Genomic DNA, 25,547 nt, shown 5'->3' on the forward strand with positions numbered 1-25,547 from the left:
GTTCCGGCCCAGCCTTACTCGCAGCGATTCCAAGAGCGCCTTCAATCCCGCCGCAGCATCAACGCCATCATGAACCGAGTGAACCCGATCCCACTTCCTGATCCTATGCGGCCGCTGGTATACGATAAGATGGGTGTTGTATGGCGTTTCTCGTACGTCTCTGGAATAAGTATGAACGACGTCGAAGACCGAATGATAGCGGTATTTGGAGCCGTAGACGGCGCGGGCGTGTGCTTTGGCAGGGTACAGTTAGTGAGGTGTAGATGTGTAGATGTGTTGAGGCAGTAAGGGGGTTGGGGTAGTGGAAGCATACATAGGATTTGCTGTTTCATTTCTTTCTCCCATAAGAGGTCGTATTCAGGCGTAGACATGATGGTAGAATCGTGTCTTGATGGAGTGCGGTAGTAGCAGTTAGGAAGTGTACACACAGGCGAAGTACAACAGTTGAGATAATTTCACGAAGCGTTTCCGGAGAATGAGGCGAAAGATCTTCACTTTGCTGCGTACAGATAGTGCTTGTCTAATACTGTGAATAGCAAACGCCTCACTGATTTTCATGTACGGTTCTAGTGTGTTCGACAAATGTATGGTAACGTTCAGCAGTAGGGAGCGCGGAGAACGCACTCAGTGTTGTCGAGATATATGGAGCTACAATACATGACGTCGCCAGAACATGTCCTACTTCTCCCTATTCCGCACTCACCAGCCAAGCACTGAATCAACACCTACACATCAGGATACACCACTTTATAGACATCATCCGAGACCTCCTGTATTATCCTAGAAAGCTGGTCTTGCAGCGTCGTCACTAGCTCCTCCAACCCCTCCTCTTCTGTATTGTTCATCTTGGTAGACACCAGGACCTTGATTTTGGCTCGGTGAGAACATTCGTGGATTGCGACGAGATGAAAGATGAATTTATCGCTGCCTTTAGTGGTGACGATGTCGAAGGTGGTCCCGGGGCGGACTTCCTCAACGTACGCGGCGCGTGCGTGAGATAGGATCTTCTTCTTCGTCTCATTCTCCCACATGATGGATTCATATTGAGTGAAAGTCACAGGCATTGTTGCTGTTGGGTATGGTTTAGGAGACAGATCTCGCAGATCGCTTCTTATTTATGGTTGAAGAGAAACCTCGTGACTGGTCAATTGCTATACCCTGAGATAGGTCACGAAGAGCAACAGCAAGCGCTCCTAAAGTGGAACTCAGTTTGCTTCCATCCTATGGACCTAGTCGCCCATAGATCCACCACTCACCATCCACCACCCTCCCCCACCCTCCTCTACATCATCTTCCCCCTCTTCCTCCTCCCAACAACCCACCTATGCGCAACATCATAAACCGCCCTCGTCCAACTCCTCGTAATAATCTTCCCCTCAAACGTGCCACTAACCCAACTAAACAACACCAGCAACGCAGCACTCAACCCAAACGTCCACCCAAACGCCCGCCAATAACTGCCCACCTCAAACTCCAGCCCCTTGAACTGAATGCTAAAATACCCCGTCATCAGCGTCACAGGCGTGAACAAAATGGTAATCTTAGCAAGCAGCAGAGTAACCCAGGTGAGGCGTTCAACTGAAAAGGATTCTTTGATGGCGATGAGGTTGAAGTTCATCATTACGAGGGACTCTTTTTGGTCGAGGCATTCGGATATTTCGGAGAGGGCGTACAGCTGGATGCGGTCTTTGAGGCGCTCGAAGCGGACGCGCGCGGCGGAGCTGAGGGCTACGCCGAGGAGGCTGTCGGCTTCGGGGACGAGGGGGCCGGGAGAGTCGTTTATTACGGGGTGGGAGGAGATGAGGGAGGCGTTGCCGGAGAGGATGTGCGAGTTCTTAAGTGACGCGAGGGTGGCTTCTTGCTTTTTGAGGACGCGCTCGATGATTAATTCGTAGCTTTGGTAGACGCGCTTTAGGACGGCGAGCTGGCAGCCGATGTGGTGAAGTTGGTCGACGTGGGTGAGGTTGGCTGTTTGGAGCATTTCTTGTCGGAGTCGGTCGAGCTCGGCGGCGTAGCCGTGTTCGCGGCGGGAAATGAGATCGAAGGTTGCGCCCCAGTCTTCAAAAAGGTAGTAGAAGAGTAGGCCCGGGGCATCCGTGGGACGGTGGGCTGTTTCCTCATCGCTGCTGCCGAGACGTTGGCGGATGGGTAGTTGAGTGAGCGCTGCTTCTCTAAGTGGCGTCGGCGCTTTCGTGAGTTGTCTGAAGACGTTCACAGTATTCCGACGTGTTGTGAAGAGTACTTTCACGTCTTCGTGGGTCAAAGGGCCGTTGGCGAACGGGAATGGGTCTTCGGAGATGGAGATGACGGTTTTATCCTCGCATAAGAGAAGCCAGTTCCATACACGTTTGCCGTGGGGCACGTCTCGAGTTCTATCCGAGATTATAGGGCGGGTGTTGGTTTCTTTGCTGCGGACGTTGTGTAGCGAGTTGTAGCCTATGCCCATATCTGTTTTACTGTCAGCAGAGGGTTCTCATCTAGCACCCATGTCTCCTATCAAGCAAAGGGTAACTTACATCTCCGACCCTGATCGACGGTACTCCAATGCCATACATCGTCTACTAGCTGGTAGTGATCCAAATCTCGGACCAGCTCCAGCTGTGTAGATTGCATCAATTCGGTAAGACCGATACTGGATTCTGAATCCAAAGCTTGTTCATTCGCTTGCTTCGCCTTTTCCCTGATCGAATTGGACATGTTCGATGTGTGTGATTTGTGGGAGAACACCGATCTTAGGGTCGAAGAACTCTTCTTCATGCGCAAGGATGGGTTGTTACGTGGCGGAACGTGGTCGCTCGTCATCATGCCCAGCAGTCTAGGCGTGAAGTCGAAGTGAGAGGCTAGCGTTCTGATCAGCTCTTTCTGGTTGGAGGGATTCCAGATGTTGATCCATCGCGTATGTAGTTCAGTCGGTCGTGGCGATTGCAGCAACTTTTTGTACGCTTCGGCATTGAGATCGAAAGCGCAAAAGGCATCACCTTCATCTTCTCCAAAGTCGATACAGAAATTGCGACACCTGTGCTCTCTTGTTTGCCGGTCGAAGAGGTCAAAGTTCCGGTCCAAATCGAAATTACGGAAGCATTGCCGAATATCGTCGTTGCCTGTGTCTTGGTAGTATGGCGGCAGGTCCTCAGCAGGTGATGCGGGCCGGAAAGGTCCGAAAGGATTTGCCATAATGAGAGAATGTGGAGTTTGTTGAGTCGGATGCGACGTGGGTGATAGTGATAGGAATAAGCGATCTGTTTGGATGACGAATAGTGCCGAACATCTGCACTGGCGATGTGACTGCAGCTCGTGCTGGGATCTTCGTGGGTATGTGTCGTGTGTACCTTAAAGTGCGAGGTCACGCGGTGCGGTTGAGGCTCATGCCGGCAAGAAGTCTCACCCAAGGCAGGCTAAAGGTTTGCAGCTGCCTGTGCAGCTCCGCATCTCTTACCATTCTAGTTTGTACCTGACATAGAGTATCCTCTAAAGGTACTCGCCAGGGCTGACGCTTGCTTGTAACTGTGTGAACCACGGCGCGCAAAATTGGCATGCAGTATGGAGGCAGCTGAGACGATACAGACCTCTTCCAGGTATAGCGTTTCCATGACAAACGAACAAAAACAAAGAGATACGGACTTGAGTATGATGCACAAATGCGGCGACGTAGCTGGTTCGACCTAGAATAAACTTAGCAGCTAGGTCAAGGTACCTAGGTAGTCCGGACGGAGACGTTCGCGCATCGTGAACAGCAGATGATCAATACTAGGCGAACAGTCGAAGTAACACCGCCAGTTGATCTCGTGCGAGGATGGATGCACAGGAAAGTTACGCAGCAGTCATGGCTTAGATGGAGGATGATGACCTGGTGTCGCGTGGTCTGAATCGAGATGGGCGGCTGACTGGTGGGGTCGGAAGATTGCGCTTGCCCCCTATTAGACGCCAAGCGCGCCTTCCCAGATAGGCAAGTCCTGGAAGCCATCGAAGACGGTAGGGTTTCACTGTCAATGAGTCCAAGTCGAGTTGCAGTTCACAGATGACGTCGAATTGAATCCGCCCCAATAACGGAAGACAGCTGATACATGCAGTGAAGAGATATAAGCCTCTATCGTCTCAAGCATGTACAGATGGCAGCCTGAAGAGGCAACTAGCGAACCTGTGGATTACAGTGGTTTTCTATTCACTCTCCCGCATCTTCTACTTTTCCACTCAACCCTGCCTGTAGAACGTGAACACAGGCCGGAACAGGGAAGTGTTGGACAGCTGTCGATTGCAGATCCTCAAGGGTGAACTGGGCAGCTCATCCGCTAGGCCTTTGTACCTAGCAAGTGTGCTGCAGCGTCTCAACGCAGACGAGCTATACCATGTTCTCATAATGGTGGGGCATCAGCGCGACTGCAGAATAAGGGTTCGATAGCTTATTACCGTCTTCACATGCACACATGCCACACCATACAAATACCCACGATTTACTGCTCTATCAATATGCCAGCCGCCTAACGCGATTCATAGCCTTGCTTCGGCCCTTTTCGCTCTGCGCCTGCGGGTAAACCCCTCGACTGCTATATCGACGCCCGGCGGAGGGGAAGAAAGACGAGCACGTGCTCCATTTGGACCTCAACAGCGTTCGCCACGGTTACTCCCAACGCGATGGCCGGCCCACTCGTTCAAGAAGCTGCAGCGTTGCAGAAGCCTACAGCGGCCGCGACGCCCACGCTCCCAGGGTGACGTTCTCATAGGAGGCGCGATGGACTGGCGCCATTTCCTGAGGTATCTTGGCCGGCCAGCCAATCATGGGAGCGCAGGACACCCACGGGATCCTTCTCCCAGCGCTGCGACACAAAAGAGCCCACGCGACACCCCGATGCTGATAATGCACGCCATACATTGTCTCTGCCGTCCCTTTATCCCCTCTTTGTCGCCCTCTGACTTATTCTACGCGCGGGACACTGGCTGAAGACGTTCTATGAGCGCCTTTACTCCCATCATGCCTCGCCCAAACCTCCCTCCGACTCCCCAGCCGTCGACAGACATCACCGGCAAGAGCAGCGCCAATGCCCCTCAATTGGAGACGAGCTTCAACTTGCCACCTGCAGCGCTGGGTGGTAGAGGAAGCGTAGCTAGCTCCTCTGGTAAATCCGAAAATGCCTCAGACTCGTCCTACCGGCCACCTTCCCCGTCGTCCCCAGTCGCGACTTCCAAGCCCGGTCATGCGCGCAAACGCTCCCAGCAGAGCATCATCACTAAGGACGACTATTCTCTCCCGCCCCCGCCTACCCGATCCCGCAAGATCATTCAGATGAAGCCCAAGGATACCCAGGAAACGCCCAAGACTTCGTCCAAAACACAGGATGCGAAGACCACGACCGCTGCCACTAATGGTACCAAAAGGAAGCAGGCGGGTAACGCCACTGCTGCGGGACGTAAGATTGCAAGGAAGACGGCACACAGTCTGATCGAACGGAGGAGAAGGTCCAAGATGAACGAGGAGTTTGGGGTACTCAAGGACATGATTCCGGCGTGTAGGGGACAAGAGATGCACAAGCTGGCCATTCTACAGGTACTTCCCGACACTCACCTACAACTCATTCGTATACTAACACACCCAGGCATCCATCGAGTACATGCGATACCTCGAGCAGTGCGTCTCCGACCTCAAGACCGCCAACTCCCGCCGCGACTCCCCATCCTCAGCTACATCCGAGCTCCCGCCACCACCAGTCCGACGCATGCACGACGACGACGACGAAGACGAAGAGCAAGACGAAGAAATGGAAGACGCCGTATCACCCACCTACGTCGAGCCACCATCCGCCCAATCCAAATACACCTTCGCCCAAGCCTCACCCGCCATCTACCCCTCCGACCGAAGCGTATACACCCACTCCACCACCACATCCCCAGCCATCATGCCCCACGATCATCGCAACGGCCACTACTCGGCGAACCCCTCCCCCGCGCTGCGCCCGTCCGACCCACACCACTACTCGCTCGGGCCAGCTTCAGTCCGCTCCACAGTAACTTCGCCTTCGATCCACCCTTCGCCTGCGTTCAGCGCTCACACACCATCGGCCACACACTTCAGCAACCCTTTCCATAACGGTCCTCCTAGCACGGGTCCGGTAGCTGCGCCTGGCTCGTCTCATGGCTCTGTCCATTTCGCGTTGACGTCACCGGCGTTGAAACCACAGGCTGATCGTGAGGACCAGGAAGCTACTGAGGCGCTGATGATGTTGAATACCGACCGTCGTAGCTGGAGTGGGGCTAGGGGTATGAGTGTCAAGGACCTTCTCAGTGGATAAGTCGAGTGAACGTCATGAATGATGAGCGCTGTGGCGTTCAAGTGGTTTAGCAAAAAGGGTACTGGGTGGATGTCTGTTTACTGTTTTGGCGCTGGTAGGCTTTTTTGCTGTTCAGCTTTTTGGAGCTATGGCTTTTATGCTTTACGTAGACTTTATTTGTGATTACATTTTCTGGGCAGGAGGAATGGAGGATAATGGTGCGGACGACTCGTTTCATGTACGACAAAAGTTGAAGCTGCATACCTCGATGAATATACACACGCAAGACGACTGGTACGATGACTGTTGCACAGATATAGAGAAACGAGTGTATGATTCTATTCTAGTCAATCCCCTTCTACGTCCTCAGCCCTATTCATCTCTCTTCCTTCCCTCCTTCCCATCTCCCCACCCTCTATCCCCATCCCATCCAACCCCCTTCGATCGTTCCACAACTCGTGATCTAGCAGTGATCACTAACCTGGCTACCAAACGGCTCATTCTTGCAGTCGCCACCACAAAGCGTGATGAACTGGATAGCCCCGCCGTTGACGCAGTTGAACAGGGCTTTGGCGCGCGCGTTGGCGTCGGTGGGTTGGCCCGCTGCGTCGAGGACTTGGTAGATGGTCGAGGCGTAGTCGCCTGGGTTGTGTTAGGTGGGGGCTGGAGGACTGGAGGGGGAGGGAGAAGGGGAGGGAGAAGGGTAAGGGGAAGGGAAGACAAACCCTGAGTCAAAAGGTTACCCTCGCAGTACGCGTACCCAGCGAAACAGTTGTCTGCAACAACAGTGCTAGCCATGGTGGCAGCGGCGAGGATGGCGATCTTGGAGAAGTACATGGTGATTGAGGTTGAAGTGGTGTTCGGTGAACGTTGAAATTTAAGGTTTGTTGTGTGTGTTTGTGATGATTGAAGAACTTGTCGATGTGTGATGATGGTCCTCTACTTGCTACAACCTACCTCCTTATATATCAATCTGTCCGCTGTTTAGGCATCCCATACTCCCCATTGATACTGCACGATGATGCTATTCGTATCCTCTGTGTTTTACAGCTTCGTCACCGGCGTCAAGGGAGGTGGTTTGCCTGGTGTCTTGGGTTCGGGCCGTATGTACCATGGTAAGACGAGATGGGATGGGGCGTCATGGTCGCAGCGAGGATCTCTGCAGTATTGAGATTGAGATCGTCGTTGAAAGGCTGAGCATCTCGTATACCATCCAAGGCCGTGATGTTGATTGCATCTCGAGGGCTCAGGTGGGACGGGGCGTAGGTGGAGCTTGTGGACCGCGATGGTTGAGGGCGTAAGACATCGTGGAGAGTTGAGAGAGTACGCCTCATTCTGTATCCACTTGATCACGGGCTAAGTTCGTACAGTGATGTTGAAGAGGCAGGTGCTTGGAGTGGACTGGCGCAACAATTACTCTTTTGGTAGTGCCGGCCCCCAATACCCACATATCAATCATTTTCGGGTCATCATTGCGTTCTTTCTGTCTTCATTTTAGTCATCCGCGGTACCCATGTAGATATCGTTGTGGTCGATGACAACATAGCGTCTTTGAAATAGCAGCCTGCAGTGCCGTATGTGTTTCAACCGGCTGTGCAACAATGGGTCTGTAGACGGTGGAGTCCTCATCAAGCCGGCAGATTACAATGTGTTTGTAAGTTCTTCAATTTGGTCAAATGCTCCTGGTCTCGTTTTGTTGAAGCCTTTCTGTCCCGTCCTACAAGTTTTGCACCTTCCCAGTTGTGATATGTTTGCAAGGACATATGAAGAAGGGCTTCATCGAGCTCATCTCGACAGACCTCATACCTTGCGTCTTCCGCCATGATCACTAAGCTGATATCGGCGATTTCCCCGGACTTGTGCCTTACGCCCCGGGTAGCTCGATCGTAAGCATACGAGACCGACCAAGTCGATTGGCGCTTTATGGTCATCTCCGGAATGAAGTAAGACCAATAGAGTCCATTATTATTACTTCCCCGCTTCAACAGACCTGTACGTAACACAGGAGCCACCATCATGGATAGCGGTAGGTCGTGAAGCATCAGACGTCGTCTCATTGAGCCGCTTGGACGCAGTCAGCATAAACGAAGCCGCTGTCGATCTCCCAGGCCGCCGACGCACTGCCGTAAACCGGGTTCAGGCTAAGGAGCATTGAGGGTTAATCATTGATGTGTCATCCAATACCAATTTTGGTCGTCAGCCTGTCTTGAAAGTTGCTCCGATCTTACGGCCAAGCGCTTGGAGCTGGAGACGATGTACTTGGTTCCCCACAGATACTCTAGGGCTGCCTTGCGCTAAAACAGGGCGTACTGAAACTTTGTATTTTTGTGGTCATGGCAAGACGTAGGTGGCATATAGATCGAGCTGGAGGACCCGCGTTCGTGCATAGAGTGCGCGGTAGTCGTCTGGAGGTGCTTTCTTTCGCATGCTCAGGATGCACCTTCCTAAGTGGTCTGCTAACACCGGCAGCTGGGAGGGACCGTGCCGTGCCGTAGGATCCGCATCAACGCTTATAGAGAGGAAGAGGTAGGATCTATGTGTTCAGCGACAACGGGTGTTTGGCGGTGGATCGTGAGAGTTATGACGTGCGGTCGATGTGATCGAAGGTGGTCGCTGCCGCGGGTCAGAGTCGGCGAGCACGATGGCTCTAGCGCCATTGCCAGATCGGTCGCCGAAGAATTGGCATCGGTTTTTAAAAACTCCCTCGTCGCATTTGTCGCAACAAATGTCGAAGCTCTTGAGTATTGCGCGCTACTGTCTTTACGACGAGTGAATATGAGTCTGGTTGCGGCGCTTCTCTGCCTGGCTCTGCCGGCAAGCGCAGGATCCGAGAGGAGAGCCGAGTCTGTTACGGACACCATATACCTTTGGGACCTCCCAATTTCGATTTGACATTCTCTTTCGCAAAATCGCAAACTAATCCCAGACTTATGGTCGACATTTATGGGTACTCTGTGCTCATCGAATCGTTATCATTGCTGAAGAGTTTGGCTGTCGTCGGCATCATTAACCGTGGCATCATCAAACGGCGGTTTGGATATGACAGCCGCAGTAGCACCGTCTCCGAATAACTTAAAGGTAACGACATCTCACCTTTCCGCAGAGTGCCGCTTCGTTCTCTTCTCTCCTCACGCTCATGTCCAAAAGACCTCGCGATGTGACGGTCGTTGCGCAGCCCGCAGTGTAGCTGCGAGTATAGGATGCGACATGCGACTGTGTCGCAGTGCAGCCCCATAGAATATGGCGATCGGTGCCGATCAAAGGTAAGGTAAGAAATAGGAGTGGTGGGTGTTTTCATTGACTCTTCCATCCAATTATCTCGCTTCTCTAATCCACATTCCATTCAGCTTCGCGATCATCTCAAGACCGACGGCGACGTCTGTAGCGAGAATACGAAGAGACGGCACTATGGAGATTATGAGGACTTATCCGACACTGATGGTATGCCTGGTTTCGATGGCTAGCTCCGGTCGGACATACGATCGGTCTTTGTCTGGGTACGCATGAGCATCCACACCATCTGTTACGCCCTTTCGAGAGTCATACCACCTGGAAGGGCCCAAGGAGTCTGCAGATTGCTTGGCCCCCACCAAGCTTCCACAAGCCAGCCGGCTGGCAGGGGTCGGATTCCACCCCGACGAAGTCCCGGTGCCTATTCTAAGCCGATGCACCGCAACTATCATACGCACCGAAAGACCAAAGCCATGAAAGTCAGCTTTCTCGCATCTCGCTCTGATCTCGTCAGAAGCATGCGACTCAATCAGTAACGCGCGCGGGTGGCCCCGTGGGAGTCAGGGCGAACGGCGCGTTTTCCCCCGCGTCGCTGTCTCGCGCTTTCGCTAACGCCGTTCACCGAGCTCATGCCCCCAAACCTGGCTTAGTCTTGCACGAGAACCTCGGGGTTAACGGACAGAAATATGTTCAGGGTGCGGGCAGCGATGGGGACTCATTTCGTAATCCAGCTGCCTGCTGTCTTTCTATTATATACCTGCGGCTGACTCCTGACGTTGTGGTTTTGCGCGCAACAATCGCAACCGTCTGGAACCAATTCTCGAGACCTTCACAGTCGCAAACACCGCATTTGAGAATCACCATCGCAAGGAAAGCTTTGCGCACGGAGATTTCACCCTGATATCGTAGCGACAGCTACAGCGACCGCACAACATGTCTTCATCAACACGAGAACCATACCGCCAACATTCGAGGAGTAGCTCAGATACACATGTCCCAGACTTAGAAAAGGGCGAAGCGAGACCGAACAAAGAGGAGGAAGAAGTTGTGGAAGAAAAGGTAAGCATAATCAACTTTTCACCACACGATCTCCATCAGAACACTTTCGCTACGGTTTGAAGACCTTGACGTCAGTGTGCGACTTGTTGCGCATGACACGGGAAGGCAATCAGGCTAAGTTATCCTGGCATCGGGTGGTCGGCTACTGCACCATCATCACCAACCGTCAGTTTTGAAACACCCCGAAGAGGAGCTAACATTTTCAAGCAACCTCAGGAACCAAACGATGATATCGGCGCAAACCTCGAGAAGCATCTATCAAGAAAAAGCACAAAGAAGGACCAGCTCGCTCCAGAGAAATACCCCTTATCCGACCTCGACAACAACCTCGTTGGCTGGGACAGTCAAGATGATCCTGCGAACCCACGTAACTACACAACGAAAAGGAAGATCACACTCCTTGGATTAGTGGCCGCCATCACCTTCGTCAGTCCACTCGCCTCCTCCATCTTCGCACCAGGCATCCCATTCGTCAATGCAGACTTTGGCAACACATCGCAGCTTCTTGGATCCTTCTCCGTCAGTGTCTACGTCCTAGGTTTCGCATTCGGCCCGCTCTTCCTCAGTCCGCTCTCCGAGATCTACGGAAGATACATTGTGCTCAACTGCTCCAACCTCTTCTTCTGCTGCTTCACCCTCGGATGCGCGCTCGCACCCAACCTCGGTGGCCTCATCGGCATGCGATTTCTCGCTGGTGTTGGAGGCAGCGCATGTTTGACAATCGGCACCGGTGTCATCGCCGACATGTTCGTGCCTGCGCAGCGAGGAAAAGCTGTTTCGCTCTACAGTACAGGCATCCTATTCGGCCCTATCCTCGGTCCTATCTGCGGTGGTTTCATTGCGCAACGCGCAGGCTGGCGATGGGATATGTGGGTCGTACTCATCGTTGGTGGACTCTTGACAGTGGCTCTCTTCGTCTTCAACAGCGAGACGTACCACGCTGTGCTGCTCAACCGCAAGACTTTGCGTTTACGCAAGGAGCTGAACCGCCCTGAGCTTCAAAACATCATGACATACGAGAAGGATGCGGCGCTCTTGAGTCCTCTGCACATCCTCGGAAACGGTATTACGCGCCCGCTCAAGATGCTCACCCGATCACCCATCGTTCTGCTCTGCTCGCTGTACATGTCCTTCCTTTTCGGCTTACTGTTCCTCCTCTTCACGACCATAACACCCGTATTCATCCAAACCTACGGCTGGTCCCCCGAAATCACCGGTCTCGCATACCTGGGTATCGGAATCGGAAACTTCATGGGCATCGCTTTCGTAGCCAAGACCAGCGACGCGACCATCATCCGACTAGCGAAGAAAAACAAGGGCGTTTACGAGCCAGAGATGCGCCTACCACTTTGCGTGTTCTTCGGCAGCCTGATCCCGATCTCGTTCTTCTGGTAAGTTCCCTCTTCATCCCACATAAGTATACACTACTAACCACCCCAGGTACGGCTGGACAGCCTACAACAAAGTCCACTGGATCGTCCCCATCATCTCCCTCGTCCCCTTCGGTTTCGGCCTCATGGGCATCTTCGCGCCCCTCCAGACCTACATGATCGATTGCTTCCCCCAATTCGCCGCTTCTGCCATCGCTGGTATGACAGCCCTGCGTTGTCTGTTCGGTGCCCTGCTTCCGCTTGCGGGACCGACTATGTACGAGACATTGGGTTTGGGCTGGGGAAATAGCTTGCTGGGTTTTCTGGCTGTGGCGTTTATTCCTGTGCCGGCGTTGCTGTTTAGGTATGGCAAGGTTATCCGGGAGAAGTATCCTGTTAAGGTTTAGATGGGGCGGAGGAGAGCTGAGGATGAGGGATTTGCGTTTAGGTTCTATGATACCCGATTATGTATTTGTAATGTTTTAATAGCGTCGGGGTGTATAGCAAAAGTAAAGAAGCGGATAGACATAATGCAACCTCCCGTACCAAGGCGCTAACACACGCTAGCCACCTTGCGCTTCATAAGGCCTGCACTGCCCCTCGCTTAGCCGACATTTACTGAGACGGCAGGCTGAGGTTCAAAACGCCGACATGTTTATTAAACGGTGTTTCCCCGCTCAGCCTGCTCATGCCATTGCGACTGTGATTGTTGAATTCGTCGCTGCCTTCGGGCTGTCAATTCGAGCAACCTGATAGTTTTCATACTTCTCTTCCAACGACATTTCGCTTCGACGGCCAATTCAACCAGTCGGACTACGGATCTGGATATCTGGATCCATGATGGCCACAATCGAAATCTATCCTAGGTCACCAATCTCCCCATACGAAGACAAAGCGCTTGCCGACAATGAAATCCGTCTCCTCAAGATAGCATGTATCGACGGTATCATCCAGCTGAAGTCGCGCCGACACGTGCTAGCCCAAGACCTTGACTACGATGCGATCTCGTACGTTTGGGGGAGTGCGCCAGCTACCGAGACTGTGCTATACAACGGCAAACTACTCATGGTCACACCAACCGCACTCGAGATGTTGCAATTCCTCTACGAATACCAAAGAAATACGAAAAGGCGGAGAATCTGGATTGATGCAATATGTATCAATCAAGACGATAAGAAAGAAAAAAGTAATCAGATATCCCTGATGCGCAACATCTATTCCTGGACCACAACTGTCATCGTATGGATGGGTCCTTTGACCTTCGAAACCAAAGTCTTCTTCGCAGGATTCCCAGACGTAAGGAAGAAGTCAAAAAAATGGATAGCGCACTATGCTACAGACCCCAGTTGTCATGACCCAGTCAAAGAAGAACTTCTCTGTGATGTATACGCATTCTTTAAAGGACTGTCCCAACTCCTCAGGGGCGAGTGGTTCAGGCGTCTATGGACATATCAGGAGATCGTTCTTCCTCCCAAAGCGACACTACTTTGTGGTGCTTCTTGGATGGACTTCGATGAGTTCATAGACTTCGTCGTGCAAGGATTTCATCTTAGCACTTACATCGGGAGACTGTCTAATATAGGCAGAGATGCAGGAATCAGCACGGCGAACGTCACTTGCGTTTCCATACACTTTTATCGCTGTTCAGCCTCTCAGCCAGGACGGGGTACCGTGATACATTCTCAAAATGTTGCGGTCAACTTATACAGCCTACGTTATCGACACGTGAAAGAGCCGGTCGATCGTGTTTGGGCGATTGTAGGACTTTTAGAGAGCAAATTTCGAGATAGAATGACCTCAAAGGTCGACTACAGTGAACGGGGTCGCTTCGAATATTGGAAAACATGGATCATGTTTACCAAAGCTCTGATAGATGAGCCCGGTGCAATGAGATTGTTGCAAATTCCGCCTACTCTGGGGCCTAGATCTTCATACTTGCCATCCTGGTGCCCAGATCTTTCCGGAACATCAGCATGCCATATGGTGATTGATGGACAGTGGGATAACCCGACAGAGAGACAACGCGCGATCAATCGTTGGGCTTTGTATGAAGAAAACAGCGAAAAGATAACAAAAAGAGCTTGGAAAATCCTGCGTCATGAGGAAACATTCATTGGCATCGTAAGACATGACGACCTGCTTCGGATCCGAGGTTTTGTGCTAGACACCATTGAAGAGGTCGTCGAACACAAGATAGTTCTCGACTTCGCACACGAGCGCTATAATCGAGATTCAGAAGAGCATATGGCGTTGTATAATATTGCCGTTGGTCACCACATGCAATGTCTGAGTCTAGCTCGTCGTGTAGTCTACGGGAGAAGCGAAGGCGTTGCCGATATACCGGACGACTTCATCATGATTCATCTTGCGGATTGCTCTATCGCCGCGAGAGCGAGAAACGTGTATTGTGAAATGTTGTCTAAATTAATGACTTGGTACTTACCGTCACGCTTTGAACCTACCTGGGAGCAGAAGCAGTGTCATCAACGGTGGATATCCAGGCGCGGACATACGTTCTTCAGCACAAAAGGCGGTCGCATTGGATTCGCTCACCCTGGATGCAAACCAGGAGATCACGTTGCCACATTCTATGGTGGCCAGCCACTATACGTTCTTCGACAATTGACCCCAACGAATTACGACATCGGCTCGACTGGACAAGCATACGGTCACGTTCAGTACATGGGCGCTGCATTCATCCCTCATCTCATGGAGCAACATCAAAGAGACGCTGCGCGCATCGGACCTGACACTGTGTTCATGATTCACTAAGAGCTTTGGATACCTTCGCATGGGCTGCATCGTGTAAGGAGGCCATGCAGGAGAGCGGGAGACGAAGACATGCCAGGGAAAGAAGGAGGTATGGCATTACGACCGCAACATTTCTCATTTTGTTTTTGGAAACAGCGTGGAAGACCTGTCATTACCTACAAGTCTCATATCAGTATCAAGCAGCTCACGAAATCATCAGGTCAGGATCAACATCTCATATGTAGGCCGGGGTTCAAGCAGTTCTGTAGTCATCTTACAAGCTTTCGCTCTCGATATCTTGAACAGCATAACCATGGTATCTCCATTCAATACGACCCCTCTCCTCCCAGCAACCCCACCTACAACTTCCTACTCCTAACAAGCCCAGCCTTAATACCCGTAAGTTCACCCCCATAGTTCGCACTGCCCTTGGCCGCAGCCCCCTTATCAAACACCTGCTTCATACTCTTGAGCTTCTTCTGCTTCTCCTTGTACTTCTCCTTCTTCTTGACACGCGGGTTCCGCACGCTCTTTTTGCGGTGGGGCGTCAATCTAGTCATCACGTTAGCATTTGTCCAAGAAAAGTCGGGGAAATGGGACAGGGAGATGGAGGAGAACATACCCCTTATTCTTCTGAATCTGGTAAGAAATCATACGACGCCCATCATCGCCAACGACTTCCTCTTCGATAACCTGAGCGCCTTGTTTCTTGGCGAGGGCGTAGGCTTCTGCGCGTTCAAGCTTAGTCTGCTTCTTGTCCTCCGAGCGCGCGGCGATCATATCGTAGTAACCATCCTCATCTTCAAAGTCGTCGCGCTTAGTCGCTGGCGCTTCATCAGCAGACGACGCGCCATCGTCTTCGCCCAGCGCAACACCAGGACCAGCATCCTTGTGTTGCCCTCGCTTCTCGGCTTCGGCCTGCAGACGCGCTTGTCGATCCTTCAGACGTTCGCGGTGCGGGATGTCGGCGTCGCCGCCCATGTCTTTGCCGGCGGCATCGCGCTTGTTTGCCTTTTGGGCGATTTGCGAGGTGTAGAAACGGAGAGATTTCTTCTTCTTTGCCTTCTCGGCGGCTTCGTGGGCGGTGAGTTCGGTCTCTTCGCCAAAGTCCGAGTCGTCTGCGTTGAGGAGGTTGAGCTTGGGTTCTGCGGTCTTCTTCTTACGCGATGCCTTCTTGAGGGCGGCCTTGTCGGCGAGGGTGTCGAGTGATGCGAGGTCTTGTTCGGTCTTTGCGAGCTTCGCGGCGCGTCGCGCTGCTGCTTCTGCTTGCGCCAATTCTGCTGCTCGTTCTGCCCTGGTCTTCTTCTGCTTTGTGGGTTTCTTGACGGTCAGGTCGTTTTCGAGTTCGTCGGCGCTCACGTCCTCCATAGCTGAGTCGTCGTCGTCACCGGTCTCTACCATGGGATCCGCGATAGGCAGGTTTTCTATCCGCGTCCATACCTTCTGGCACTTCAGCAAGGTCTCCATAACAGGGTGTTCGTGTAGCTCAGCAGGATCCATTGCGATGACAGGCGATCCATCGTCCGTTGCAGTTGAGCCGAGTACAGCAAAGTACATGGCCATCGCTGCGAGATATGCGGCGCATGCCCGGTATTTTGTGACAGCCTTAGGTGTTGGTGGAATTCTGTCTGCCTTTCCCGACTTCGCCATTTGTGCCTTCAGCACCTTCTCGGCGGCCTTCGCGGCGGCGGCCAATTCCTCGTGCAGCGGTTGCAACCTTAGGTATTCCTTCGAAATGTGCTCGAACTCGGGGTATCGCGTGCGCATGATCTTCATCCTCTCTTCCTCGGTCATGCTATCCGTGATTTGAAGTTGCGGTAGAACTTCCGTTACTACAGCGCCGCCTTCTGCATCTTTCTCTCCCTCTTGCGCCATCCACTCGTCCTCGTCAAAGCCAAAGTCCGCCTCCGTCATGCTCTGTAGCTGCTTCTTTTGTATGCGCCGTGCCTCCGCTTCTTCGTCCAACGCATCTTGCTCCGTTTCTATCGCGTCGGCGTTGTAGTAATCCTTCTTCGAGGTACCCCATCCACCAACGTCTTCGTCTTCCTCGTCGACTGGTTTGCGCTGTCCCGTGACATCATCTCCAGACTCGTCGCCGGTATCTTGGTCGTCGAAATCGTCTTCATCGTCGTCATCGCTGCCGGCATCGAGGATTTCTTCGTCTGAGGCTTCTAAGAATTTGTCTAGGTCCAGATCAGCTATCGCATACCATACATATAACATCATTTGGCTAACCTTCTTCCTGGTACTTTCTCAGTCTCTTAGCCGCCGGTCCTTCATCCAGCAGTACCTTGTCGCGATTGATATGGAACTCGTCCTCGGAATCCGCAACATCCTCATACGAGTTAACCGCCATCCTGGAGTCCTCCTCTTTCAGCGCTTTTGGCGCGCGCGACCCGCCACTACCAGCCTTTCTCTTTTTTGCCATGATTGCGATATGTGTTGGTGCGTGGCGTATGTGGTGGTCGCAAAGTGTCGCGGGAACTTTTTTTCGGTAAGAAGTCTTGGCTTTACCGCGGAGGTCGGAAAGTCTCCACTAGTGGAGCGGAGCTAAGCTGCAGGGTGCGTATGTAAGCACGCCGCATGTGAATTCGTGCGATACTGACACGCGATTTCACTGTACACCAATTGAGCATTGCGGTCAACTCGTCCGCGTAAGCAGAGTCAGATACCAGGCTTCCGATACTTCCTTTTGTTGGAGTTATACAGTGTCGTTCCTCATGTCCCAACTGCTTCTCGGAGCGACCATTATCCTCTTGGTGCTCGTTGGAATCATCAGTGCGGACATCATGGGGTTCGCATTCTGGAAAGGCAACCAATTCCCAGTGGAGGGAAGAGTGAGTATTGCATTGGATCCTCTAACATGAACCTATACTAACGGTGCATATAGACGGTTCTACTCACAGGCTCATCCCAAGGAATGGGCTGCGAAATCGCCCGTCTCCTCTCCGCCCGCGGCGCAAACCTCATCCTCGTCGCACGCACCGCAAAGAACCTCGAAACTGCCCTAGCCCACGCGAAAGCCCATGCCAAGAACCCCTCGACCCAGCGCTTCACTTACATCGCCGCCGACGTTACTTCCGAGTCTGAGAACACGCGTATCTTGAAGGAAGCTACAGCATGGAACAATGGACGCGTGCCGGAGATCGTGTGGTGTGTTGCGGGTTCTTCAGTGCCAGGGCTATTCATCGAGACGAGCACTGAGACGTTGAGGAGACAGATGGAGCTGAACTACTTTGCGTCAGCATATATGGCACATAAGACACTGCAGGCGTGGTTCTACCCCGAAGTACCGTATAAGCCGCAGGAAAAGGGTGCTGCTCCAGAACTACCCCGCAAGTTCATCATGACGTCCTCCGCGCTGGCCTTTATGAATCTCGCAGGCTACTCCGCCTACTCCCCCGCCAAAGCCGCAATTCGATCCCTCGCCGACGGCCTCCGCTCCGAAGTCCAGCTTTACAACGCGGCGCGGCGCTCCAAGACGAGTAGCACCGGTGTTGTACCCGCACCTTTCGACGTCGATATCCACGTTGTCTTCCCAGGCAGCATACTATCCCCCGGGTTCGAGAACGAGAACAAGACGAAACATCCCGTGAGCTTTGAGCTAGAGTCGTCCGATCCCAAGCAGACTGAGCTGGAAGCTGCGACAGCGGCGGTCAAGGGACTGGAGGGTGGCGATTTCATGACTCCTACAAACTGGCTGGTGCATTTGATGCGGTATGGCTCCATGTCCGGTAGCCAGAGGAACAACGTGGTTCTCGATACTATCGGAGCATGGATTGCGACAATCATCTGGTTGGTCATGGTGCCGGATCTGAATGGCAAAGTCTGGGCTTGGGGCAAGAAGAACGGTATGAGCGTGTTCAGGCCGAATGCGCAGTAGATGAGGCTTTGTATTGTGAATGGCATAGGCGTATACCCCAGGTGACATTATACTATCCAATTGAAATGTTAGATTCGCGATCAGCCAAGAACCCCCAGGACTCTCCAGAAGTGGAATCCATCCAATCCGCTCGTGGAATGATGTCTGGCATGTTGTACCCAGGCTGATAAGATCGCAGTACATGTGCCGGTACACATTCATACTGGCCCTTGACAAAGCAGTGCCATGGATGTGGAGTCTTGAACTCTAGTGCGTGTGCATAGCCAGGTTCAACATCTTCTATATCCTCGAGATCTACCGGGACGCCAGTGACCAGAACGTCTAAGCTAGGACACCAACCACGCGCATCGAGGTATTGGAAGAAATTGCTGGCAAATACCTCTGGTTGGAGTTCGTACTCTTCCCCGTATGTGTCGCGATGGAAGATGTCGGGATAGTATGTGAATAGAATTGAGCGCAATTGCGTCATCTGCTCGAAACAGTTCTATGATCGTCAGTCATATTGCTCCAGTGCGTGAAAGAACCCTGCTTGCCAGAAACTCTGCATACTCCTCATCTTCGTCTTCTTCATCTTCGTCATCTTCCCCTTCCCATATGGAAGCTTCCATGACATCCTTCGATATTGGTAAGCGAAGATGTTCCACGTTCTGGCATATCGAAAGTAGGCGCGATAATTGATCGTCCCAATCGCCGAAAGGAAACGTAGTGTATCGATTCTGGACGCCGAGACTCTTCAATCCAGGGCCCCTGCGCTCGATCATGCGCCAGAATTTGTCTAGATTGTCCTCCTGATGATCCCAGACGAGATGCAGACTAGTAAGGTTTTCGCAGCAGTAAAGCAAATCTGAGATGGAATCCCTGCCATCAATGGCAACATACACATGCTCCAAAGCAGGGGTTCTGCCGTTGAGGCTAGACACAAACTTGTCGTAAACAGTGGCGTTCTCACAATTGAACAACGCAAGAGTTTTGACGTTACTGAAATCGATGGTGGCTGCCAAGCAGCACCAAATCTCGTCAAACTCGACGTTGTATAACTTCAGGTGGGGCAACTTCAAGAGTCTGCTTTCTGAGTCGGCGGATTCGTGTACATTGTGGTCGTGTCCCTCACCGTCGGCCCGAAAGTTTGTGATATCTATACTCACCCGCTCGAGGCAACGGATCTGTAGATGTCGCAGTTCTCGTTGACTACACTTGAGCAGATGAAAGATGTCTTTTCGGAGACTTCGGCCCATGGCAATGAATCTAAGTTTGCCTAGTGATCAGTCTCTATAGTAACTTATGGTGAGATGAACTAACCTGAAGGCATGAAGCTGATTCTTTGGAAGCATGGAGATCAAAAGATGCATCAGCACGTCTCTTGCATCAGCCGCACTAGCCAGGTGCTCATGGTTCGGCGGTGGTGCATCATCCGCTGGGTCACATAACTCATCTTCGAAAGATAAGCTCCTGATGTGACGCAGGTGCAAACCGGCCCCTGCAGCAATGCATTTGAAGAATTTTCCCAGGCCTTCCTCCCCAGTGCGTAAGTAGACAATATGGTACAGTCGCGGTAAACAGAGGTTGCGCAGGTGTTGCGACGTCAGACAAAGAGATTTAAGGTCGCGTTTCGTATGGATGTACCCGAGTATCAGTAGCTGGACCTCGTTCGAAAGAGACTGCATGACGAGTTGAGATGGTGTGGAGGGGAGAGATCTCGCGAGAAGTCGATATTTGCACGCGACGCGCCTGCTGTTCCGTGTCGTTCGCGTTGCCCCGCTGCTTTAGGAAGCCGCCAGGGGTCCCCAGCACGACATCACGTGAGACAACCGTGCCCCTCATCCGATCACTTCGCACTCCCATTGCGCAACCAATCCTCCATCCCCACTCATCGCAGCATGGACATTCACGCACTCGACATCCGCCTGAAAGCCGAGCTTGTCGAAGATGCCAAGCGCATGATACTGGATCATGTGCGACTTCTGCGCTGAACTGCACAGCGCCAAATAGACGCTCGCTGTTAGCTGATCGCATTTCCCAGCTTTCGCTCTACTCGCATCTGAAAGCGCTTTGCTTAGTTTCGAAGGACTGAAACATTGTCGTTACGGAGTACCAGTACCGAAAGACCGTGCTACAGAACAGTGCATATGCTTGCGACGACCGGCTGCCGAACTGGCTCATCCCAGGCACTGCCACTGTATTCCGGCGATGCCTTGACATCGGCGCACGAAAGCGCTTGGTACACACGCGGAGTCTGTACCTACTAGAGCGCACACGATATGAACCAGGGTCTGGCTCAGCTAACAATTTCGCCTCCGGTAACTAAGCTGTGTCTGTTCATGTGCAAATATCAACCACTACAATACCTGTCCAGCTCATCCAAACTGCGGAATCTTGTTTACTTCGGACTATGGAATAACGACAAGTTAAATAACTCCGTGAACGAAGACGGTAAAGCGCTGGTGACACGGAACCAGATCTTCGGCACTTTTGTCCATAATGTGTCTTTAGACTCAATGACGCAGCGCGCTTTCTAGGAACCGATCGAAAAGCCCGAGAACCTGAATATGCTGCATCTTTGCTAAGGCCGCAACATTTAAGTCCCTATGTTCCTCCTCTATGCCTGAAGTGGATGCTCGCAGAATCTAGCAGCAACTCGCGACACGGTCTTTTTAATGGACACATACACGATGCCCCTCCCTCAAGATGCTCATAATCGCGCCATGTCCGGTGACCCTTCATCATGGGGAGGCATGTCCTGAGCCGAACGCAAGGAACGCAACTCCAGAGTTCTCATACAAAATCGTGAAGAATCCAGCGCAACAGTGTTTCTCAAAGAAGGCTGTGGAGATCGGCAACGGGACCTCACAAATCGAAGCGACAAGACTCACTCAAAATCGACTTCAAACCGACTTTCCAGAACTGTGTATATTTGACTACGATACCGATACTCTGGTAGCAGATCGCCTGGCCTAAGAGGTTATATACCGTGCGATGATTTTGGTTCGAGCCAGGAAGCGAATGAGCCTTGTTCTGGAACCAGATTTTCGCCTCTCAGGCCCCCAGTTTCATACGTGGATTTGAGTATCTACCTCGGCGGATGCAGCTATAGAAGATGCACAGGGGCTCCAGCGTTGACCATCACATGGAATTGAGCCAAGTCAGATTTGCTAGCGTGGAATGCCCTGAACGAAAACACGGCTCGGATGCGTGTCATGTCCAGTCTCCCGGACCTGCGGACTCATGGGACCGGCGCTACTATCGACGATCACGACGATCATCCAGAGAGCCGTCGTCTCATCGCCTCTGTTAGAACATCAATACGACCGAGACAAATGCCGATATCATGGTATTTCCAGAGCTGCATCCAAGTGCGTGAAAAGACTGATTGACGGCTCAGCAGCAAAGTCCAATAGCGGTTCTCCGGAAGCGAGCCGCTGGACCCTTGCCCCAAGACAAAGTGGAGCTGCGAACCGCGGGGACAGGCGGATGCGGAGACTACACAGAAGGGAGCTGCTATCCCGAGGCTAAAATTACGGCATGAAGTCGCCATGCTCATCGCTCATGCCGCCGAAAGGTTAATTCGTACAGACGAGGCATCTCAACCGCGCCGACCGAATCATTCACCTGCACCCATGGTCAAAGGGTACCCCATCGTTTGACCCCACAAGCGCGATATAGATCCACTGTAGATCAACGTGTTTCCAGATGCATCTACGTTGGATAACATCGCTGACTGCCGTTGCTGTATATATGCGAGTAAGCGCGCGTTGATTGCTTGTCTTCAATTGAGAGCGACGCAATAAGTTCTGATTCGATTGCAGATTCGATGCTTACCGGGCATAATGCGAGTATTGCCACGCGAGATCTCTTATGCGCAGCTATATTAGTCGAGCGTTTAGATCGTACCGGCTTGGCTAGCTGAGGCGCAATACTACATACACGAGCCGCACACCGGACGTGAGCCCGCGTGCAGCGTTTCGCTACGGCAGTTTTGCCAGCCTCGCCAACATCAACAACGTGGCAATCACAAGATTCAGGTTCTCGAGATATCTGGATTGTGGCGAAAAGGATAAGCCATACAAGCACCGTTGTCTTGGCGGGCGGTCTACCAGGGCCCCAAGATTATCCGGGTGAATAGGATCCTCACAAAGACGCCAACTCATTTGTGTTTCCCAGCGGCCCGGTACCGACGATGTGTTCTAGTGCGAATTAATTACCTCTTGGGGCTCTACTGCCGTTGTTGAGTGCGGCTTGGATTTCCAGGTACCCTGGGTCTGGAAGACGGTACGCCAGACTAGCAGTACTACCTCTTGCGCTCTGCTAGTATTAGGCCAATCTCAGAGCATGAGTGTTTGCTGCAGGGCGTACCGCGTTGCTAATGACAAAGGCTAGAGCTTCTCCGAGAATGTGCGCTAGGCTATGAAGGGTACTGCGAAGCGTTTGTAGCCATGACTGAGATAAATAGACGGCAAGCCCATGGGTACCTTGTGGACAGTCGATCGACTCTGTATACCCTCCTCCCTTCGTCAACATGGGTCGCTTCTCATTATTCGCTCCTCTCCTGCTGGCGACCAACGGTGTCTTGGGCGCTAAATGGATTGGTGAGGTCAAGAAGGTGGATGGCGTTGACTACCAGTGTAAGTAACATCCGCTCTTAGATCCATTGGAATGTATGCTGATTATTGGACTCCAGGCAAATGCTACTCCGACAACTCCTGCTGGCCAACCAACAAAGACTGGTCGAAGCTCAACCAGACCGTCTCGGGCGCACTGCAGCTCGCCATACCACCAGGCGCTGTTTGCTACACCAACTTCGGAAATGGAACTAGCGTCTACGATGCGGCGAAATGTGCGGACACTCAAGCCAACTGGGCAAATGAGCAATGGCTGTATGAGCAACTGTCTTGGGGAATACAGTCGACGAAGCTAACGCAATGCCAGAACTGATCACCCCGTCGCTGAGCTCTGGCCGTTCAAAACCAACAACACTTGCATGCCGACGGACGACCCGTCGGGTAGTTGCACACAAGGCATGTACGGAAAGTACGTCATCATGGCGACTACAAGGGAACAGATCAAAGCGGGTGTGGACTTTGCTCGAGAGCGCAACCTTCGTTTGATCATCCGTAATACTGGTCACGACTTCATGTAAGGCAACACCCTGGTTTTCGAGCACGGCCGGACTAACAAGCGTACAGGGGCCGTTCGACCGGATACGGTTCACTCATCATCAACACCCACAGCTTCAGAGACGTCAAGTTCCTGAAGAAGTACACTGGACCTGGAGACTGGAAGGGCACAGCAGCTATCGTCGGCGCTGGTGTCCAGGGCCGCGAGCTGTTCCGACAGTGCTTCAACCAGAGTCCCAAGGTAGTCATCGTTGGAGGAGAGTGCCCAACCGTCGGCTGGGGCGGTGGCTACATCCAAGGAGGCGGCCACGGCCCACTAACCGGCATCTACGGTATGGGCGCCGACAACGTCCTCTCCTTCGACGCCATCACCGCCGAGGGTAAATACGTAACCGCCAACGCCAAAGAAAACTCCGACCTCTTCTGGGCTCTCAAGGGCGGCGGCCCCAGCTCTTTCGCCGTCGTCGTCGCCATCACCGTCAAGACCTTCCCTGAGGTCCCCACCGCCGGCACGATCCTCAACATCAACTCAACCCACACCAACGACACCGAGCTGTTTGCCAAGGGCGTCCACATCTTCCACAACCTGGCCAACCACTACAGCTCGCACGGCATGTTCGTCTACTTCGAAGTAGGCCCCGGCCCCCAACGCCTGCACATCGCGCCTTTCGTCGGCCCCAAAATGAACAAAGAACAACTCGAAGCGGTCATGGCACCCCTCTACGAACAGTTGGACGCCGCCGGCGTCCCCTACGACACCCACACCAAAGCCTTCGCCACATTCTTCGAATTCTACATCGACATGTTCGAAGACGAGCCCCCGAACCAGCAATCTATCGTCGGCGGCCGCCTCTTCACACAATCCGACATCACAGCCCACGGCGACGAAATCGCAGATGCGCTCATCTACGCCGCGATGCCTGAACCCACGCAACTCGGCTTCAACGTCGGGCACATTGTTAACCCCGGTCGTGCGTATCCCGTCGTCGACAATGCAATTCACCCGACCTGGCGCAACGCCAGCTCCTTCGTCATCACGAATGTGCTTATGACGGGGACTGAGCCGTGGGAGGTTAAGAAGGAACGCGAGGACTTCAATACCAATGTCCTTGGGAAGAGGTTGAGGGATGTGAGTCCTAATGGGGCGAGTTATGTGAACGAGGGGGATTTGAATGAGCCGAATTGGCAGGAAGCGTACTGGGGCAGTAATTACAAGAGGTTGTTGCAGATTAGGCGGAAGTGGGATCCGGAAGGTGTGTTTTTTACGGAGACGACGCCTGGGACGGAGAATTGGAGTGTGTTGGATTATGGGACGAAACTTTGTAAGAAGTCGTCTAAGTAGACTTAAGCGTTCTTCCCTCTTTTAATAGATCAATTTTCTCCGATACCCATTCTTATCGCTCGACTTGAAAATGCGATGATGCGCACTTGATTGCTTGTCGTTGTGCAAGTGTTGTGTGAGAGGCCCTTGAAACCGCCCCTCATAAGCCGGAAGATGAGAGGTGACACATTAAGATCTACCCAGGCAATGCCTGTCATATAGTAGTGCTTATGAATGATCGCCTTCGGTCGCTTTTACCTGCCGGCAGTGCGCGTACCGTGTGGCCACATCTCAGCCACAGCAGTGGCGCAAGGGCAGTGACAACGCGCTTTGAGATGGAAGACAAAACATTTGCATAGCTGGAGATGCGTCAAAAGCGCGTTTCGGAGTCTCTTACGCGTTCAACAGTGTTTCCTTACCGTTTGGTGCCAACGTGGCGTGGTGAGACAAAGCTGGGGAAGGGCGGGAGCGATGACGAAAGAGTCGCGTCGAGCGCTAGCCGCTCCCAGCTAGCAGCAATCACCATCACAAGCCAATGGGTCTGGCGACGCTGCTATC

General features: G+C 52.6%; 7 protein-coding genes across 7 annotated transcripts; 4 read left to right on the forward strand and 3 right to left on the reverse strand.

The window, feature by feature from the left end:
• Positions 1–725: 725 nt before the first annotated feature.
• On the reverse strand, positions 726–3,174 carry J4E78_004963 (uncharacterized protein; the record flags this gene model as incomplete). Its single annotated transcript, XM_049365587.1, has 3 exons — positions 726–1,110; positions 1,503–2,448; positions 2,517–3,174. 3 exons carry the CDS (start codon positions 3,172–3,174, stop codon positions 726–728), a joined length of 1,989 nt encoding a protein of 662 aa, XP_049222302.1.
• Positions 3,175–4,969: 1,795 nt separating this feature from the next.
• Positions 4,970–6,284, forward strand: J4E78_004964 (uncharacterized protein; the record flags this gene model as incomplete). Its single annotated transcript, XM_049365588.1, has 2 exons — positions 4,970–5,542; positions 5,592–6,284. 2 exons carry the CDS (start codon positions 4,970–4,972, stop codon positions 6,282–6,284), a joined length of 1,266 nt encoding a protein of 421 aa, XP_049222303.1.
• Positions 6,285–6,726: 442 nt separating this feature from the next.
• Positions 6,727–7,100, reverse strand: J4E78_004965 (uncharacterized protein; the record flags this gene model as incomplete). Its single annotated transcript, XM_049365589.1, has 2 exons — positions 6,727–6,905; positions 6,989–7,100. 2 exons carry the CDS (start codon positions 7,098–7,100, stop codon positions 6,727–6,729), a joined length of 291 nt encoding a protein of 96 aa, XP_049222304.1.
• A 3,327-nt stretch (positions 7,101–10,427) lies between these two features.
• J4E78_004966 (uncharacterized protein) lies at positions 10,428–12,330 on the forward strand (the record flags this gene model as incomplete). Its single annotated transcript, XM_049365590.1, has 3 exons — positions 10,428–10,553; positions 10,761–11,944; positions 11,994–12,330. 3 exons carry the CDS (start codon positions 10,428–10,430, stop codon positions 12,328–12,330), a joined length of 1,647 nt encoding a protein of 548 aa, XP_049222305.1.
• A 2,703-nt stretch (positions 12,331–15,033) lies between these two features.
• On the reverse strand, positions 15,034–17,102 carry J4E78_004967 (uncharacterized protein; the record flags this gene model as incomplete). Its single annotated transcript, XM_049365591.1, has 3 exons — positions 15,034–15,226; positions 15,297–16,857; positions 16,910–17,102. The coding sequence occupies 3 exons, from the start codon at positions 17,100–17,102 to the stop codon at positions 15,034–15,036; spliced, it is 1,947 nt and encodes a 648-aa protein (XP_049222306.1).
• Positions 17,103–17,463: 361 nt separating this feature from the next.
• On the forward strand, positions 17,464–18,557 carry J4E78_004968 (uncharacterized protein; the record flags this gene model as incomplete). The annotated part of the gene is made up of 2 exons (XM_049365592.1): positions 17,464–17,511; positions 17,565–18,557. 2 exons carry the CDS (start codon positions 17,464–17,466, stop codon positions 18,555–18,557), a joined length of 1,041 nt encoding a protein of 346 aa, XP_049222307.1.
• Positions 18,558–23,070: 4,513 nt separating this feature from the next.
• Positions 23,071–25,010, forward strand: J4E78_004969 (uncharacterized protein; the record flags this gene model as incomplete). Its single annotated transcript, XM_049365593.1, has 4 exons — positions 23,071–23,176; positions 23,233–23,428; positions 23,481–23,687; positions 23,738–25,010. 4 exons carry the CDS (start codon positions 23,071–23,073, stop codon positions 25,008–25,010), a joined length of 1,782 nt encoding a protein of 593 aa, XP_049222308.1.
• Positions 25,011–25,547: the final 537 nt, after the last annotated feature.

The sequence above is a fragment of the Alternaria triticimaculans genome, assembly GCF_023758025.1.
Source record: "Alternaria triticimaculans strain BMP 0046 chromosome Unknown scaffold_6, whole genome shotgun sequence".
NCBI classification, from domain to species: Eukaryota; Fungi; Ascomycota; class Dothideomycetes; order Pleosporales; family Pleosporaceae; genus Alternaria; species Alternaria triticimaculans.